The 15,590-nt window shown below is 42.0% G+C and overlaps 1 protein-coding gene across 11 annotated transcripts in view; it reads right to left on the bottom strand.

The window, feature by feature from the left end:
• The window catches only part of TENM2 (teneurin transmembrane protein 2), a 3,238,122-nt gene that overhangs the window by 271,596 nt on the left and 2,950,936 nt on the right, over positions 1-15,590 (bottom strand). For all 11 annotated transcript variants that reach the window (XM_063604288.1, XM_063604290.1, XM_055112852.2 and 8 more), the window contains one exon: positions 337-575. In XM_063604288.1, coding sequence (XP_063460358.1) covers positions 337-575 — 239 coding nt within the window. The remainder of the gene's footprint in view (positions 1-336; positions 576-15,590) is intronic.

Below are 15,590 nucleotides of genomic sequence, written 5' to 3'. Positions count from 1 at the left end.
AAATCCAAGGATGGAGAAAACTAGAAGGCCACTCTGAGAGTGAGGGATAGGTTTGCGGGAATGAAAAGTCTCAGCTCATCTCCAAAAAAGGATATAGTAAGGATGCTTAATTTCCCTTCTGATGAATGTCATTTAGAAACATGAAGGAGAAACTCATCAGATTTAAGTGGATTTCAGGAGGGAAAAAATCACCTCCATCCATCACTCATTATCACATCTTTCAGGAGCCAAGAAGCAAACTGTACAGACATCAGAGGGCCTCTAGATTCACAAGTCCATGGCCTCTCCCCCATGTTGTCACCCCCAGCGTTGCTGAATAAGGCTGCCCTGACTTACCTATGAAATACGCCAGCAAAATAGCCAAGAGGAGGGCCGCGGCAATGGCGGAGAGGGCGGCACATTTCCAGCTGCAGTATTTGGAGGGCTTCTTCAGCTTGAAAGCCTTCCTGGAGAAAGTATTCCTGGGCAGCAGGCGGGGCGGGGGCGTGTAAACCGTTCCTGAGGTCAAAGGGTATCCCGGGGAAGAGCTGCTAAACAAGGGTGTGCTCCCCGAGGAGGTCTTGAAGAGGAAGTGCCTGCCAGGAAAAGGGAAAGAGTCAGAGTGGCCACGGGTAGCCAAGGAGCAACATTTAGCTATTTTTCTTCCACTCTGCTCTATCTAGTCCTAGCATAATCCTAGTTAACTAAGCTTACCCTGGAGTGGAGGAAGGGGCGAACATTACATTCGATGATGACATAAATTAATTCCATAAATGTGAATAATTTGCTCCTTTCACATATGCATCTAGTTGGTATCTTCCACAACAACCTGCGAAGCATTCAAAGCAAATATGGAAACTGAATGACTGTCACCTCCTCAGAGATGATGAGGTTGAGGATGCTAAGTGTTATCACATATTAGATACCTACTATTTTTTAAAAAAACTTTTATTTTGGGTTCATGGTACATGTGCAGGTTTGTTATATAGGTATACTCGTGTCACTGGCATTTGATGTACAGATTATTTTGTCACCCAGGTAAAGATAGTGTGCTATATATACACCGTGGAATATTATGCAACCATGAAAATAATGAGATGGTGTCCTTTGCAGGAACATGGATAGAGCTAGATACCTACTATTGAAAGGTACTTGAAATGTATTGTCACAACTATTTACAAACTAAATATTTTAATATCTCGATTTCATTTCATTATTTTTTAAAATTTTTAATTTTTTCTTTCTGTAATCCAGATATATTCTTTTTTTAAATTTCAATAGTTTTGGGGGTACAGGTGTTTTTTGATTACATGAACAAGTTCTTTAGTGGTGATTTCTGAGATTTTGGTCCACCTGTCATCAGAGCAGTGTCCACTATACCTAATATGTAGTCTTTTATTCCTCGCCCCCTCCACCGTTCCTTCCAAGTCCCCAAAGTTTATTATATTATTCTTATGCCTTTGCATCCTCATAGCTTAGCTCCCACTTATAAGTGAGAACATATGATGTTTGGTTTTCCGTTCCTGAGTTACTTCACTTAGAACAATGGCCTCCAGCTCCATCCAAGTTGCTGCAAAAGCCATTATTTCATTCCATTTTTATGGCAGAATCTCTCCATTTTAGATTGGAGATATTAGCCTTTGAGAAGCCAAGCAACTGTCTGAGGACTGAAACCCAGAGCTCTGTCTTTTGATAAAACCTGTGTACTGACATTTTACCCTACCCTGTCTCTGACCCTTGTTGTTCCGTTTTCACCTCCCGTGAAATCCTGATTCCTGTTCTGAGATGCCTTCTCCAAGGTCATGTGATCATGATTATTTCTTTGGAATCATCTTTGCCTATCAATTGAATAAGGTGTCCGTGTTAGCCAGAGCTGTGGTGTGACAACCACACAGCAGAACCATACAGTAGAACAGGCAGTGTAGAAGAGGATATAGCTCCTCCTCAGGGTCGGGGAGTCGGTCGCTCCAAGGGCACTTTAAGGAAGGACCATTAATTCTCTGATGATTCTTTCTTATACATGCCACTTACAAGACTTCAAATGTGACTTGCTAGACCTTGTTTAAAACGATGACTTGTCTTCCAGGAAATGTGTAGTGGGATTTAAGGCAGGAGTTAAGTAAATGCTAGAATCTGAGCAGCTGGAGGCCATGGACTATGTCTTATTTTGTACCTTGTTCGTCCTATGTTCCCAGTACCCACATCAAGCCCAACATGCAGAGGGGGATTTTAGTGAATGAATGAGTGAATGAATGAATGAAGTCCTCTCATTGTCTTGCAATTTTACTCAGCTGCAATTCTAAGGTTTCAAAATGTTACTACAGTTATTTCCTTTCTCTTGATGTCTTCAGTAGGTGCTACTTAGTTTATTGACCACTCACAATGTGTCAGTTACAATGCTGAATGTTTTACTTGCAACTAAACCTCACATTAATCCCACCAGGTGGGTACTATTATTACCTCAGTTTTACAGATGAGAAAACTGACGCTGGGAGTTGGCAAGCGGGTCATTAGGGCTCAAGCTCCAGTCTGCCTGACTTAAAAAATTTTTTTATTTACATCCAGTTAGACCCTTTGGAAGCTCTAATCAGACCTACTACACCACACTGCCTTGCCTCTGGGGGCTAGCAGGCTTTCCCAGTGGGCTTCTAAGGCAGGATTGCTATCATTACAAATATTTGTATCTTGGCTGTTTGCAGATAAAACCTTGAAAGTATTTTAATCCTTCACAGAGATCAAACAAACCCAATATGACTGACAATCATGTCAGAAAATGAGTATCTGATTAGTGAATTATTTAACATAGCTAACGTTAAAATAAAGCCTAGAAGTTTGATTCCATAAATAAGGCTTTGGACTCCTTGTCCAACGGCTCTTTTTTAATGCTCCATTTTAAAATGGTGTTTTGGAAGAGGAGGCAGTAGGCATGGTGTTCATGACAGCATTGTAGCACAAGACAGACCTTGGTAGTCCTGGTCGTGCCATTTCTGACAAGTACCTGACACTGCTTTTGAGAACCTCCATCTCCTCATTTGTAAAACAGAGGTAATAAAAGTACAGGTACCTCATAACTGCTTGCTGTGAGGATTGCAACACTGTGTAGGAAAAGCATCACTAATCCTACAATATCATGCAGGATTACGTAGCAAAAGAACTTAACCAAGGTGTGTCCCACAGTAAGTGTCAGCCCATGTGAGTAGCTTTTATTATTAATTCTTCAGAGCTACATAAGGAGCCTGAAATGCAGATTTTAATTTAAAGCTTGACAAATGTTGAACAAACACCTGAAGAGTTCTCTAAGTCACTAAATAATAGTCTGCTGCCTTATAACAACGCTAGAACATATCCACAGCAGAAAGCCAGGGTGACAGAGAAACCTCGGAATTTGATTTAGGAGTCCTCCGAATTTATTTCTTAAATGATTCTCCCAGAGTGAGTAGTGAAAATAGGAAATCAAATGAAAACAAAGGAACGTAAAGGCATTGTAAGGAGTCACTAATGAGTGAAAACATTTGAACTCCAGTTCTCGCATCCTCAGTGATCTTGCCAATTTCTAGGGCTTCAGCCACCACTGATGTGTCTGGAGTCTCCAAAGCTCCATTTCTATCTAGCTCATGACTCCTTAGCTCCTGACCCACATCCCGTTGTGCATTGGGCAGCTTGTCTTCTACATTTCACAGCTGTCTGGAACAAGTCACAACCAAACTCAGACTATATTCCTTTACATGCCCAACTCCACCCCTCCTGGACTTCCTTTACTCCCAGTTACCCAAGGAACTTCCTCCTTTTCCCTTGCCTTTCCCCATCCAATAGCTTAACGAATCCCAACAATTTCATTTCTGAAAACCTTACCCACCAACCCCGTCCTTTAGCCTTCCTGCCTTTTCCTTCCCAAGCCACAATGCCAGTGTGCTCTGGCTTACAAATCCGTGGTTATCCTTCCATGCCTGAAAGATGAGACCTAAGTTTCAACATGGAACCAAGCTCTCTACAACATGGAACCATGGCTCTCTACCCATTTTTTGACCCTTGTTTCTAATCAGTGCTCCCAGCTCCTATGCACTCACGCTTCAGCCACACAAAAAGACACACTTTGTCTTAACAAGCCCACTCAATTGAATCAAATGGCTTTTTCTTCTCTGTCCCACCTAAACCATCCTAGCTAACTCCTATCCACCTTCCAACCACCTACCTGGGGAATCTATTCTAACACAGCCCCCTTCACTTTGTGCACTCACAAATCTCTCTCTCTCTCTCTCTATCTTCTATCTATCTATCTAGATTCTATTTATAAATAGAATCTTATTTCTCCCATAATACAGTTATATCCTGGTGTTATTAATGTCTTTCTATATATAATTATTTTAAATGTGTCTATCCCCAACCAGAATGTGAACTCCTGGACACTTGAACTGGTAGATATTCCTTACTCCTGTTATCTCCAGAGTCGAAACATTAGTGCCTGGACATCAGTCATATTTGTGGACAGAATAAATAACTTGAAAATAGAAATGTTTTAGCAACATGAGAGCAACACGGTGAAGATAAGAAGTTTAAATTGGCTTTAATGTTATTTTGAATACACTCATTTATACGAAAAATGGATATGATTATATCTTGCATATGGCACTGCTTCGTGAAATCCTAAAAATGTTCCCTTGAAAATTTAGTCCATTTTCTACACTTTCTTCTAAAAATAAAGTCAGCTTAGGTCACATGTCATCAAACAAAGCGCCCTTTCTCCCTGACAAAGGCTTCTAATAATATTGAGAATAAAATCAGGTGTCTTTCTCATGGCCTTCAACTGTCTGCATGATCTGCCCTCTGGCTACCTCTCCCACTGAAGCTTCCACCTCTGTTGTCCTCCCTCACTCCATCCATCATATTATCCTTTTGCAATTGCCCATCATATCACATCTTCTTGCCTCCGGGCCTTTGCACTTACTGTTCCTTCTGCCTGGAAATATCTGCACAACTTGTTCCTTCAATCTCTGCTCTCATAGCACTTTTTCAGAGAGATCTTCCTGGGCCCCTTCAATTTCTGTTACTCTCTGCCCTGTCATAACTGCCTATTTTTCTTCATTAAATGCATATGTATATTTGCATATTACTTATTGTCTGTCCTCATCGTTAGAACTGAATTTCAATAAAGTTTAAAATAATTATTTTGTTCACGCCGCATCCTGTCACCTAAAATAGAGCCTGGCTTACAGTGGGGGAACTCAACAAATCGTTGTTAAATAAATAACTTACAACCTTTTCCAAGACCAAAATAATGAATGCTAAAAGAATAGTGCTGTGAACATTTTTAATTTTAAAATAGGCTCCTCCTGCCGTGTTGATGCCTGTTTGCCAAACAGATTTACAAGTTTGCATATGTACATGCAGGCAAGAGTCTATATTTACACATGCAAGGCCAGATCCCTCCACAGAAAAAACAACCTGCATGCTTTTCAGCACTGCATAAACCCTCGCAGGATGTATCTCTCAGGCCGCTCATTGGCACTGTGGTGTCTGTGATGATCGCAGCTGAAAGAAACCCATTTAGTTATCACCTCCCTTCCTTCTAGTCTCTGGGGTTTAAAATGATTAAACAAAAAACCAACGATAAGTAGAATCCTATTTCTCCCATGATACAGTTACACCCTGGTGTCACTAATCTTTAGAAGATTAAATTCAGCAAACAAAAAGAGAAAGATTCGATAGAAGTGATCTTCAGACTGTGTCCCATAAATACCTGGAATTTGTACTGTTTTTAACACAGCACTCAAGTGATCGCCTGGTCCCAGGAATTTGTACTGTTTTTAACGCGGCACTCAGTGTTAAAAACAGTACAAAATCCTGGGCCCTATCCAGGTATGGGGTGGAGTCTGGGAGTATATCGATTAAGAAGCTCCCTAGTGGCTGGGCATGGTGGCTCATGCCTGTAATCCCAGGACTTTGGGAGGCTGAGGCAGGCGAATCATTTGAGGTCAGGGGTTCGAGACCAGCCTGGCCAAACCCCATCTCTATTAAAAATACAAAAAAAGTAGCCAGGTGTGGTGGTGGGCACCTGTAATCCCACCTACTTGGGAGGCAGAGGCAGGAGAATTACTTGAACCCAGGAGGCAGAGGTTGCAGTGAGCTGAGACCGTGCCATTGCGCTCCAGCCTGGGCAACAAGAAGGAAACTCCATCTAAAAAAAAAAAAAAAAGGAAGCAAAGAAGCTCCCTAGCTGATTCTAGTGTATATTAACATTTAAGAAATTCTACCTGAATCACTTTTATGCCCTTCCAAATGCATCTTACTTGCAGAGGACACACCAGATTGTTAGTAGACATATATTTTTTAATGTAAGCTTTGGATGTGGGCGTCTTTAGGTGAAGTTTCATGAAGTCTGCAACTTCATTTCAAAAGATTCAGCAAAAAGATCTCATCTCTCAAGCTCTATAAAAACAGATAAGGCAAATGTGGCAAAATGACAGCAATCGTTGAAACCAGGTGGTTATTCTTACATGGTACTATTCTTCCAAGTTTTTTGTATGTTTGAAATTTTTCATAACAAAAAGTTGAAAAAACCGCAAGCTTTGATTCACCCAAGGATTTCAGTCACATGCTGCTGGAAAATCAAATAAAATGAAGCAAGACCCACAAGGTAATGGTTTGGCCAGATGGTCACAGGGAGGACCAAGAGGGCTTAGGGGACTTCTCCTGATTTTTCCCTGAACCGGCTGTTAAGACAGCTTCTCCCCTTCAGAGGCCTGCTCAGTGTGTTCAGATGAATCATTTGTGATGCCCCAACTGAACTTCTTCCCAGCGGTCGGTCATGGAAGTAGCTCAGCTCGGGACTCCAGGCATCAGCAAAAATGTGTAGTTTCCAAATGCACTTGACATTTTTCAAGCACAACTCAATTGCTCTCAGAATTGGCCACTTGTGCCTCCGAAAGGAAAGGCAAATGAGGGGCCCCCAAAGTGCCATCCTTGGAGTTTGCTAACACTCCAAGAGATAGAGAAAACCAGTCCTTGATGTCTTACAAAAAATAAAAGAGGAGCTCACACACTTCTTTCCCTTCCCAGTCATGTCATGCGGGGGATGGGAGCTTTGGTCACAGCACCCAGCATTCTGTCAGGCACAGGTTAGGGGCTTGGGATGGAATAGTAAGGCAAAGGTTCTGTGTTCTCAGCTCTGTGTCCTGCATTCCTGTGACTTCTTAAGAATACAGGGATCATCACTTCACCCTAAACTATCAACCTTTTTGGTAAATGTCATCACTTTTCCTCATGTGAAAACAAAACCATTTAATAAAAACTGAGAAGCATACCTAAAAGCTGAACAGCCATTCTCCCGTATGCTTTACGTGACAGCAAAGACATGGATTTCAGGCAGAATCTTGGTTAACCAGGCTTCTGCTTCAAATTGGCTTAGAAAATTAAGGGCATGCATTGTCTCTGATTAAACAACCATGAAAGATTTTAAAAAGAAACCTAACAAACAAAAAAACCTCATGCATAACATCCATGCAACAAGAGCCCCCACCAATTCAAAAGGCTGTGAATTTTTATTTTATTCTTATGATACAGAAGGAGCTTGACTAATCTAGAGTGGTAGCTTTGAGAAGCGGAGGCTGGCTAAGCTACCTGAGGCTCCAACAAAAGATTTATTTTCTTTTTCTTGTTTTTCCCTTTTCTCTGAGTCAATCACAAGTAAACTTAGTCATTAACCTTAAATCCCACCAAAGAAACAAACAAACAAATACATAAAATTCCTTAACACCAAGTACCATTTTGCAGCTTGCAACCAGGGGGATCCCCTTATTTTCTGTTGTTTTGGCTTTATTCACAGGGGAAAATCCTAGCAGGGCTGTGAAAAGAAATGTACTATACAAATAACTGTGCTGCCTCAACTCCAAAGGTCAATGCCTTTTTTCCTGTTTCTCTCTTCCTCTCTCTCTCTCACCCCGTATCCCACAATCTCATCACAGTGTACCACTCAGCTAACCAGGACAACTAATGACTAACAGAGCAGACCGACGTGTTGTTCTTTGCTCACGAAGTCTGCGGCAGCAAATGTTTTTGAAATACAGCAAAAGTCTTAAATGGTCTCAACGTAGCGCTGTGTGCAAAAAAGCAACTCTGGTTATCAGGGAAACCAGGTGTCGACTGTTGTTCTACCGAGAAAATTGACCTCCCCAGTAAATAAACTCATGGGTATTCAGAGGAGCGGATGAAAACATTGATACACAGCCCATTAATCCCTAAAATATTCTGACTATCATACATGCAGTGTCTGAAATTTGATAAAAAGCTAGGGGAAGGATAGAGTCACAAACACCCCAGGAATGGGGGTGTGGTGCTCAGTGAGGGAGATCAGGTGTGCACTAGAAAACTCCAGATTTCATTACATTTCACTGGTTCTGGCCATGCACTTTGAAGCATCAGGTTTATTTTCTCTAAAAGAGTAAGTTTAATAAAGAGGCAGCCCATAAAGGGTACTGTAGCATGTAAAGTTACTGTAATTAGGTTTTCAGGAGTTATAATAAAACATTTAGCTGGAGAGAGGTTAAATAACCACCACCCTTTCTGGCACCATTAATATACTCTCCGATATGAAAAGGAATGGTGCTGGTTGAGGCAAAATTCAAGGGGCAGGGTCCTGAGACAGACAGAGACAGAGACATGGAACGTGGAGAGAAAGCAAAAACAGAAGGAGAGAAGCATAGAGGATGAGGTGAAAAAAGAGATAACGAGAAAAATGATGGATACTGCACCACTGAGCCCTACTTGAGTAGCAAAACTAGGTGATCGCTTAAGCGTTCTGTCTTTATTTTCCTGTTTGCAAATATAACATGTACACATTACAAAAAAAACAAGCATATAATTTTTTTTTGCCCCAAGACAAAGTCTTGCTTTGTTGTCCAGGCTGGAGTGCAGTGGCTTGATCTCCACTCACTGCAACCTCCACCTCCCAGTTCAAGTGAGTCTCCTGCCTCAGCCTCCCAAGTAGCTGGGGTTACAAGCATGTGCCACCACGCCAGGCTAATTTTTGTATTTTTAGTAGAGACGGGGTTTCACCATGTTGGCTAGGCTGGTCTCAAACTCCTGACCTCGTGATCCACCATCCTCAGTCTCCCAAAGTGCTAGAATTACGGGCGTGAGCCACTGCACTGGGTCAAGTATATACGTTTTAAAAATAGAAAGTAAACATCTCCTGTACTTTAGAGATAGACTGGTAAACATCTGATGTTTGTAGTCAGCCTTCTTTTTCTACATAGAAACATTTCTTCATTGTCATCATCATGATTATTATTCATTTAATTATTTAAGAAATCCAATAGGATGGTACCTAGAAGGCAGTTTTAAGTCTGCAAATCCTAGACTGAGACAACCAGGGTTTGCATCCTGGCTTCTATATTTATCACTGTGTGATCTTGGGCAAGTTACTTAACCTTGCTAGGAGGCTGAGAATGATAGTAGCTACTTCTTGGGCTTGTTAGGGGGATTGGGTGAGTTTATTCGTGAAATGCTTAGCATTGAGATTGACATCCAGTGAATGGTCAATAAATGCAGATATTAATGGCTTGAGGGCAGGAGCCATGTATAGTATATTTTAGCCATTACTAAATCTCCTTGACCGAGCATAGTGCCCAGCTGATTTAAAATATGTGTTGAATGAATGAGTCGTTCTAATTAGCCTGGTCATTGGAGAATTGCAGGCACCTCCACTCACTGTCCCCTAGGAAGAGAAGGGACTAGGGATGTTACTAATGTGCTTCTTCTTTTCTTCCAGTTGAGAATTTATGCTTAGGTTGAGAAGTGAATTGTTTCCTTTAAAATAGGACTTAAAATTTTTAAAATTGTTACTTCTCAGGTTTGAAAAACAAGAAGCCAATAACCCAATTAGTGTAGTCAAAAGTCCATTTTATATCATAGTTCCCTCAGCTTCGACTCAAGCCCGTTTGATTCAGGAAAAAAATAGGCTTTCAAGGTTTCTCATCCCTGAACCTTTCGGCTCATAGGGGACTGCCACTACATTTGCATATGCCGTGAACAACAGGAAAATCCTCTATTTTGCCCTCTTCAAAATTTGCAGCCGTACCAAAAATATTCACAGCTGGAATAATTAGCAACTCAATTTATTGCCTTCCGTTTTCTAAATAGAAGCTTCGACTCTTGATATTTAAATAGTGTCACACTGTGATATAACATAGCATTTTTCATGGTAAAACTTTTTTTTTCCTCCATGAAATGATATACTGCTCAGTGTGACAGGCAAGGTCTCTCGAGGTCACTAAAGAAACCTGGTGTTTTGTGAGCAAATCCATTTCAGAGTCTTTGGATGAGATGAAGAGTCTTTTTCTTCTTCTTCTTCTTTTTCCCCCTCTGGAGTTGTTAACTTGGTGACTTTTTTCAAGTTAATTGGTAAGAGTCTTGATATAGTAGGGGAAGAAAAACAAAGACGTCTGACTTTGACTTTAGATTTGACCTTGAATTCGCTATGCACTATCATATGGGAGTGTCCAGACAGCCATTTCGAATGGACTTAAATTTGTGTTCACCGGCAGCTAGAGGTAGACGAAGAAAAAATGCACACCCTCAGACACAGCCAAGGAGCAGGATAATTTCTCCCATTGCATTTAGTGTCTGGACCATTCAGACAGTTAGACAGTGTTCAAGCTGGAAGGACCCTCTAGGTTATTCTGCTTCATGTGATTACATTTGTTTTTGTCTTGTTTCTTAAGTCAAATTACAAAGTCAGGCTCTCTCTCTTTTGCTTTCTGGTACCCTTCCCTGTTCATAGTAGGTGCTCAAAAAGTCTGCTGAAGGAATTCACTAATTATGGTAGAGGGGAAAATGAACGGGCTTGGAGCCAGGTGCACCTGGACTCAAATCTCAACTCCTCCAGGAGCTGCATGGTGTGGGGAAAGCTAGGTATTCTCCCTGGTCCTCAGATGCCTCCTCTAAAAAAATAGAGACAATAGCAATATTTACATCCCAGAACTATTGGAAGGGCTGAAAAAGAACATGAATACAATCCGAGAACACAGAAGCGGGCCCACAGGAAGTGTTTAATATATGTATGTACTGCATTGCCTCCACCTCTGCAATGAACACAATATCTCAAACATGAAATCACTGCCCAGTCAGTATTTATTGAGCATGGAATATATATCACATGGTACTAGATGCTTGGATGCATTGATGAGTAAGTCCTTATCCTCATAGGAAATTTCCAATTGGAGAGACAGAACAAATAAACAGAACTCACATCCAGGTAAACAATAAATACATGAAATACTTTCAAAATGTCAGAAGCACCATGGGATTGAGGAGAAGTCTGAGGATAAGAAGTAACTGACCATATGAAGAACGGTAAAAAAGAGCATCCCAGGCAGCAGGAGCAGCATGTGCAAAGTCCCTGGGGTGGGAAGGGCAGTGTGTTCTGGGCCAGTGGCAGGAAGAAAAGGTAGCCAGTAACCATGGCTTGAAGGCATGGGATCTGGATTTTCTTTTTCCCTTTTTTTTTTTTTTGTCTGTCTGAAACAGAGCTTCACTCTTGTTGCCCAGGCTGGAGTGCAGTGGTGTGATGTCAGCTCATGGCAACCTCCGCCTCCCAGGTTCCAGCAATTCTCCTGCCTCAGCCTCCCTAGTAGCTGGGATTACAGGTGCACGCCACCACGCCTGCCTAATTTTTGTATTTTTAGTAGAGACGAAGTTTTGCCATGTTGGCCAAGCTGGTCTTGAACTCCTGACCTCAGGTGATCTGCCGTCCCAAAGTGCTGGCATTAAAGGCATGAGCCACCATGCCTGGCCAAGGGGATCTGGATTTTAGACCAAGTACGAAGGGTTCTAACTATGCCATCTCTTTGAGTTAGCAAAGCACATTTAGGAGCATTCTATCTGAAAAATTACTAGGGTAGGAGAGACTCATGGGGAATTCAGCACAGGCCTTTGTGATGAAAGAGCTCAGCTGTGTTCTTTTACCTCTGCCTTGAGGGTTTTGGTTTTTGTCCAGAATATTCTAGCCAGCCCACAATATTACACCTATTACCCTATCTGCATTTGGATATAGTTAGGCATCTCAAGTTTAGCATGACCAAAACACAACTTTTGATTTCCACTCCAAGCTTCTCTTCTCTTCCAGGCTTCACCCATATCAGTTACAGATGTCGTCACTTCTCCAGTTGTGCAGGAGCCATCCCTAGGAATGGGAAGATATTGCATGCAGGAAGTGTATTAGAAAGTGCTCTTGGGAAGACCATGTGTGAGGAAGTGAATGAAGCAGACTGCCCTGGGTGGGGATGGCGGGGAGCTGAACTGTGATGCTGTGGCAGAGGGGCCTATGGCGATTCCATGGAAAGCTCTGGAGCAGGGATGGCTCTGCTGAGTTGTTCCAGTTAGGGCAAAGGAGGCTGGGCCTTCATATCCTTACTCGGACCAGTCACTGGATGTGAGCTGTTCCCAGAGAAAGGTCCTTGGAAGACGTGGATCTCCTCTGCTGAAGGCCAATCTCAGGGAGGGACTTGGCTGAGCTCTGTTGGCTGCCAACATTACCAGCAACTGGAAGGACACCTGCTCCAGTCCTGAAGGGTGACATCTGGGTGGGCACCATGCCATCTAACTCACTAGGCTTCACCATGGTTCCTGTCCTTCTCTCACACCCAATCCATCATCAGTTGATTTCCTCTTTGCCTCCAACACATCCCCTTCCTTTTCTTACCACTCACACCTCTACATCATCTTGCGCCTGGCCTGCGGCACACAGCAATCTTTAAAGAGGCCTCCCTCTTTCCACTTTACCCGTTACACCCCTTCTCCCCACAGGAGTCAGTCATTTCCTACAAACATAAATCAAAACATATTTCAAATCTTCCCATTCGTTTACACTTAGAAGTTATCCTGCTCTGCATCATGGCCTATAAGGCTTCTTGTGATGGTCGAGGTCATCTCTTCCTAACCTCTCCGTGCTCTGCTCCCAAGGCACCTGCCATCCTCTTTGCTGTTCCTTAAAGAGGCCAAGCTCCTCCCCATGTCCAGGTGGTCACACTGTGTTTCCCTCAGTCTGGAAACTTCTCTCCTCCTCTCTTTCTGTCTTCTCATTGCATGGCTCCTCTTTCTCAGGTCTTTCAAGTCTCTCCTCAAAGCTCACTTCCTCAGAAAGGCTTTCTTGATCAGCCTTTCCCATCGTAGCATCTTGCATCCTACCTTGTCCAAGGTTACAGCTGAGAACAGTCAACATCCAGAGATGGGGGTGAAATACAAAGGCCCATTTCCCTCACCCTGCATTGAGATATCTCATTTAACATGCATCACCTTGGGCAGCTATCTCCTTCATTCCTTGTTTGTCACATGCCTTTCCCAATGGCATGCACATTCCAGGAGGGCCAGGATTTCATCTTCTTCCTCACCATTGTATCTCCAGCCCCTGGAAGAATGCCCAGCCCATGTTTGGTGTTCCAACAATTTTTATTTAATGAATAAAGGCATGAACCAATATAGAGCTTGAAAAGATCTTGAAAGATCATCTTATACTGCCTGTAGGAGGTGATGAATGTAAAAAGTCTCTCTCTGCTCTCAGATGCAACACTTTTATTTATTTTCCCAGTAGTGTCCTTTTCAAGGAATCCCCTGTCACTCTGGTTTTCAAGAATTCGATAAACAACATCATGTTCATATTATTCCTACACACGGTTATTTTTAAAAATCCGTTGTGAAGTCATCTTCCTTCTATTCGAAGGAGCACTTTGGTGTGTTTTGTGAGAGCCTCTTCATTTTATTGATCTTTTAGATTGGAATTCTCCTCAAGTTTTCTGTCATTCTTGAGGGATATCAGCTATAATCATGATTATTTCCACTGTAGACACCTAATGATTTTGGAAAATCGTGGGATAATGCATTTTTGATTAATTTCTAAGAGTTTCTATAGGGATGCTCTGTATTTTGCAGCCCTATCCCCTTCTTTCTTCCCACAGCAACCCAGTGGATGTATATCTTCAGGCATTACTTCACACGAATCACCTGGCCAGTTCCCAGTTTGTAACTGGGACCTCAGAGATAATCTTCCTATAAGTCTAGAAGAATTTTTGGTAAATGTACGTGATCCTTATCTGTCACCTCTCTGCCCACCTACAGAGCAGTTTATCTTCCTAGGTTTGGTATCTCTGCAAACATGAAGATTTCATGGTGCATTTTTCTCTTCTAAATCACTTTTAATAGAATATGATAGAATGGTTTTAATCTTGGAAAAATCCTATGTTGATCCCCCTCCACCTAGAGAAGAATCCATTTAGCATTCTCTTTTTCCCCTACCTGTGTAACAAAGGAGTCCTGCCTGGTGCACCTTTCTTTATTTCCTTATCTTTGGTGCTTCAAGACATCTGTCTGAAGAGTTGCATTTACCCTGATGTTGAATGGGGATCCTGTTGACAGTCTTTCAGATGTCAACATATTACACACTTAGATCCATTTACCACTATTAATCAAATCACATGTACTGGGTATTTTGTGTTGTGACTTTAACCCTTTCAAGGAATGTTTTGAGAACAGACATTTTTTTTTCCTGGCACCTTTCTAGGAGAAGACTGGAGCAAGAGACTGGTTCTCTAGCCTAACTATCTTGTTGTCTCTCCCTTGAGTAGACGTTTTATACAGAGGGTGACACGCTGATCCTCCAGCTATTTTCTCTACTTAATTAATTTATTTATAAAAGTTGAGGTAAAATTCACATGATACAAAATTAACCATTTCTAATTGCACAATTCAGTGGCATTTAGAGCATTCACGATGTTTAAATTCTGCCTCTATTTAAGTTCCAAAACATTTTCATCACCCCCCAAAAAACCTCAAATTCCCCCCAAAATCTATTAAACAGTAACTCGCCATTCCTTCACTCTCTCACTCCCAGCTCCTGGCAACCAGTAATTTGGTTTCTGTCTCTATGAATTTGCCTATTCTGGATATGTCAGATAAATGGACTCATACAATATGTGACCTTTTGTGTCTGGCTTCTTTTCACTTAGCATAATGTTTTCAAGTTCATCCCCATTGTAGCATGTATCAGTACTTCATTCCCTTTTGGAATACTATTTCCTTTTGTGTGTGTGTGTGTGTGTGTGTGTGTGTGTGTGTGTGTGTGTGTGTGTACACTTTATTCATTCATCCATTGATGAACGTTTGGGTTGTTTCCACCTTTTGACTATTGTAAATAGTACTGCTACAAACACTGGGGTGAAAATGTCTGTCTGAGCACCTGCTTTGAAAGCTTTGGGGGATCTCCCTAGGAGAGGAATTGCTGCATCATAGGGGTGCCTCAGTACACTTTGTGTTGCTATTAAGGAGTCCCTGAGACTGGGTAATTTACAAAGAAAAGGTGTTTATTTGGCTCCTGATTCTGCAGGCTGTAAAAGAAGCAATGCATCAGCATATGCTTCTGGTAAGGACCTCAGGAAGCTTCCAATCATGGCAGAGGGGAAGGGGAGCTGGCATCACATGGCAAGAGAGGGAGAAAGAGAGCAGGAGGTACCAGGCTCTTTTGAAATGATCAGATCTTGCAGGAACCAATAGAGCAAAAACTCATTCATTACCGGGGGGAAGGCACCAAGTTGATCATGAGAGATCCACCCCCATGACCCAAA

The sequence above is a fragment of the Pan paniscus genome, chromosome 4 (assembly GCF_029289425.2).
Source record: "Pan paniscus chromosome 4, NHGRI_mPanPan1-v2.0_pri, whole genome shotgun sequence".
Taxonomy (NCBI): Eukaryota; Metazoa; Chordata; class Mammalia; order Primates; family Hominidae; genus Pan; species Pan paniscus.
This window is presented reverse-complemented; position numbering and strand designations above follow the sequence as displayed.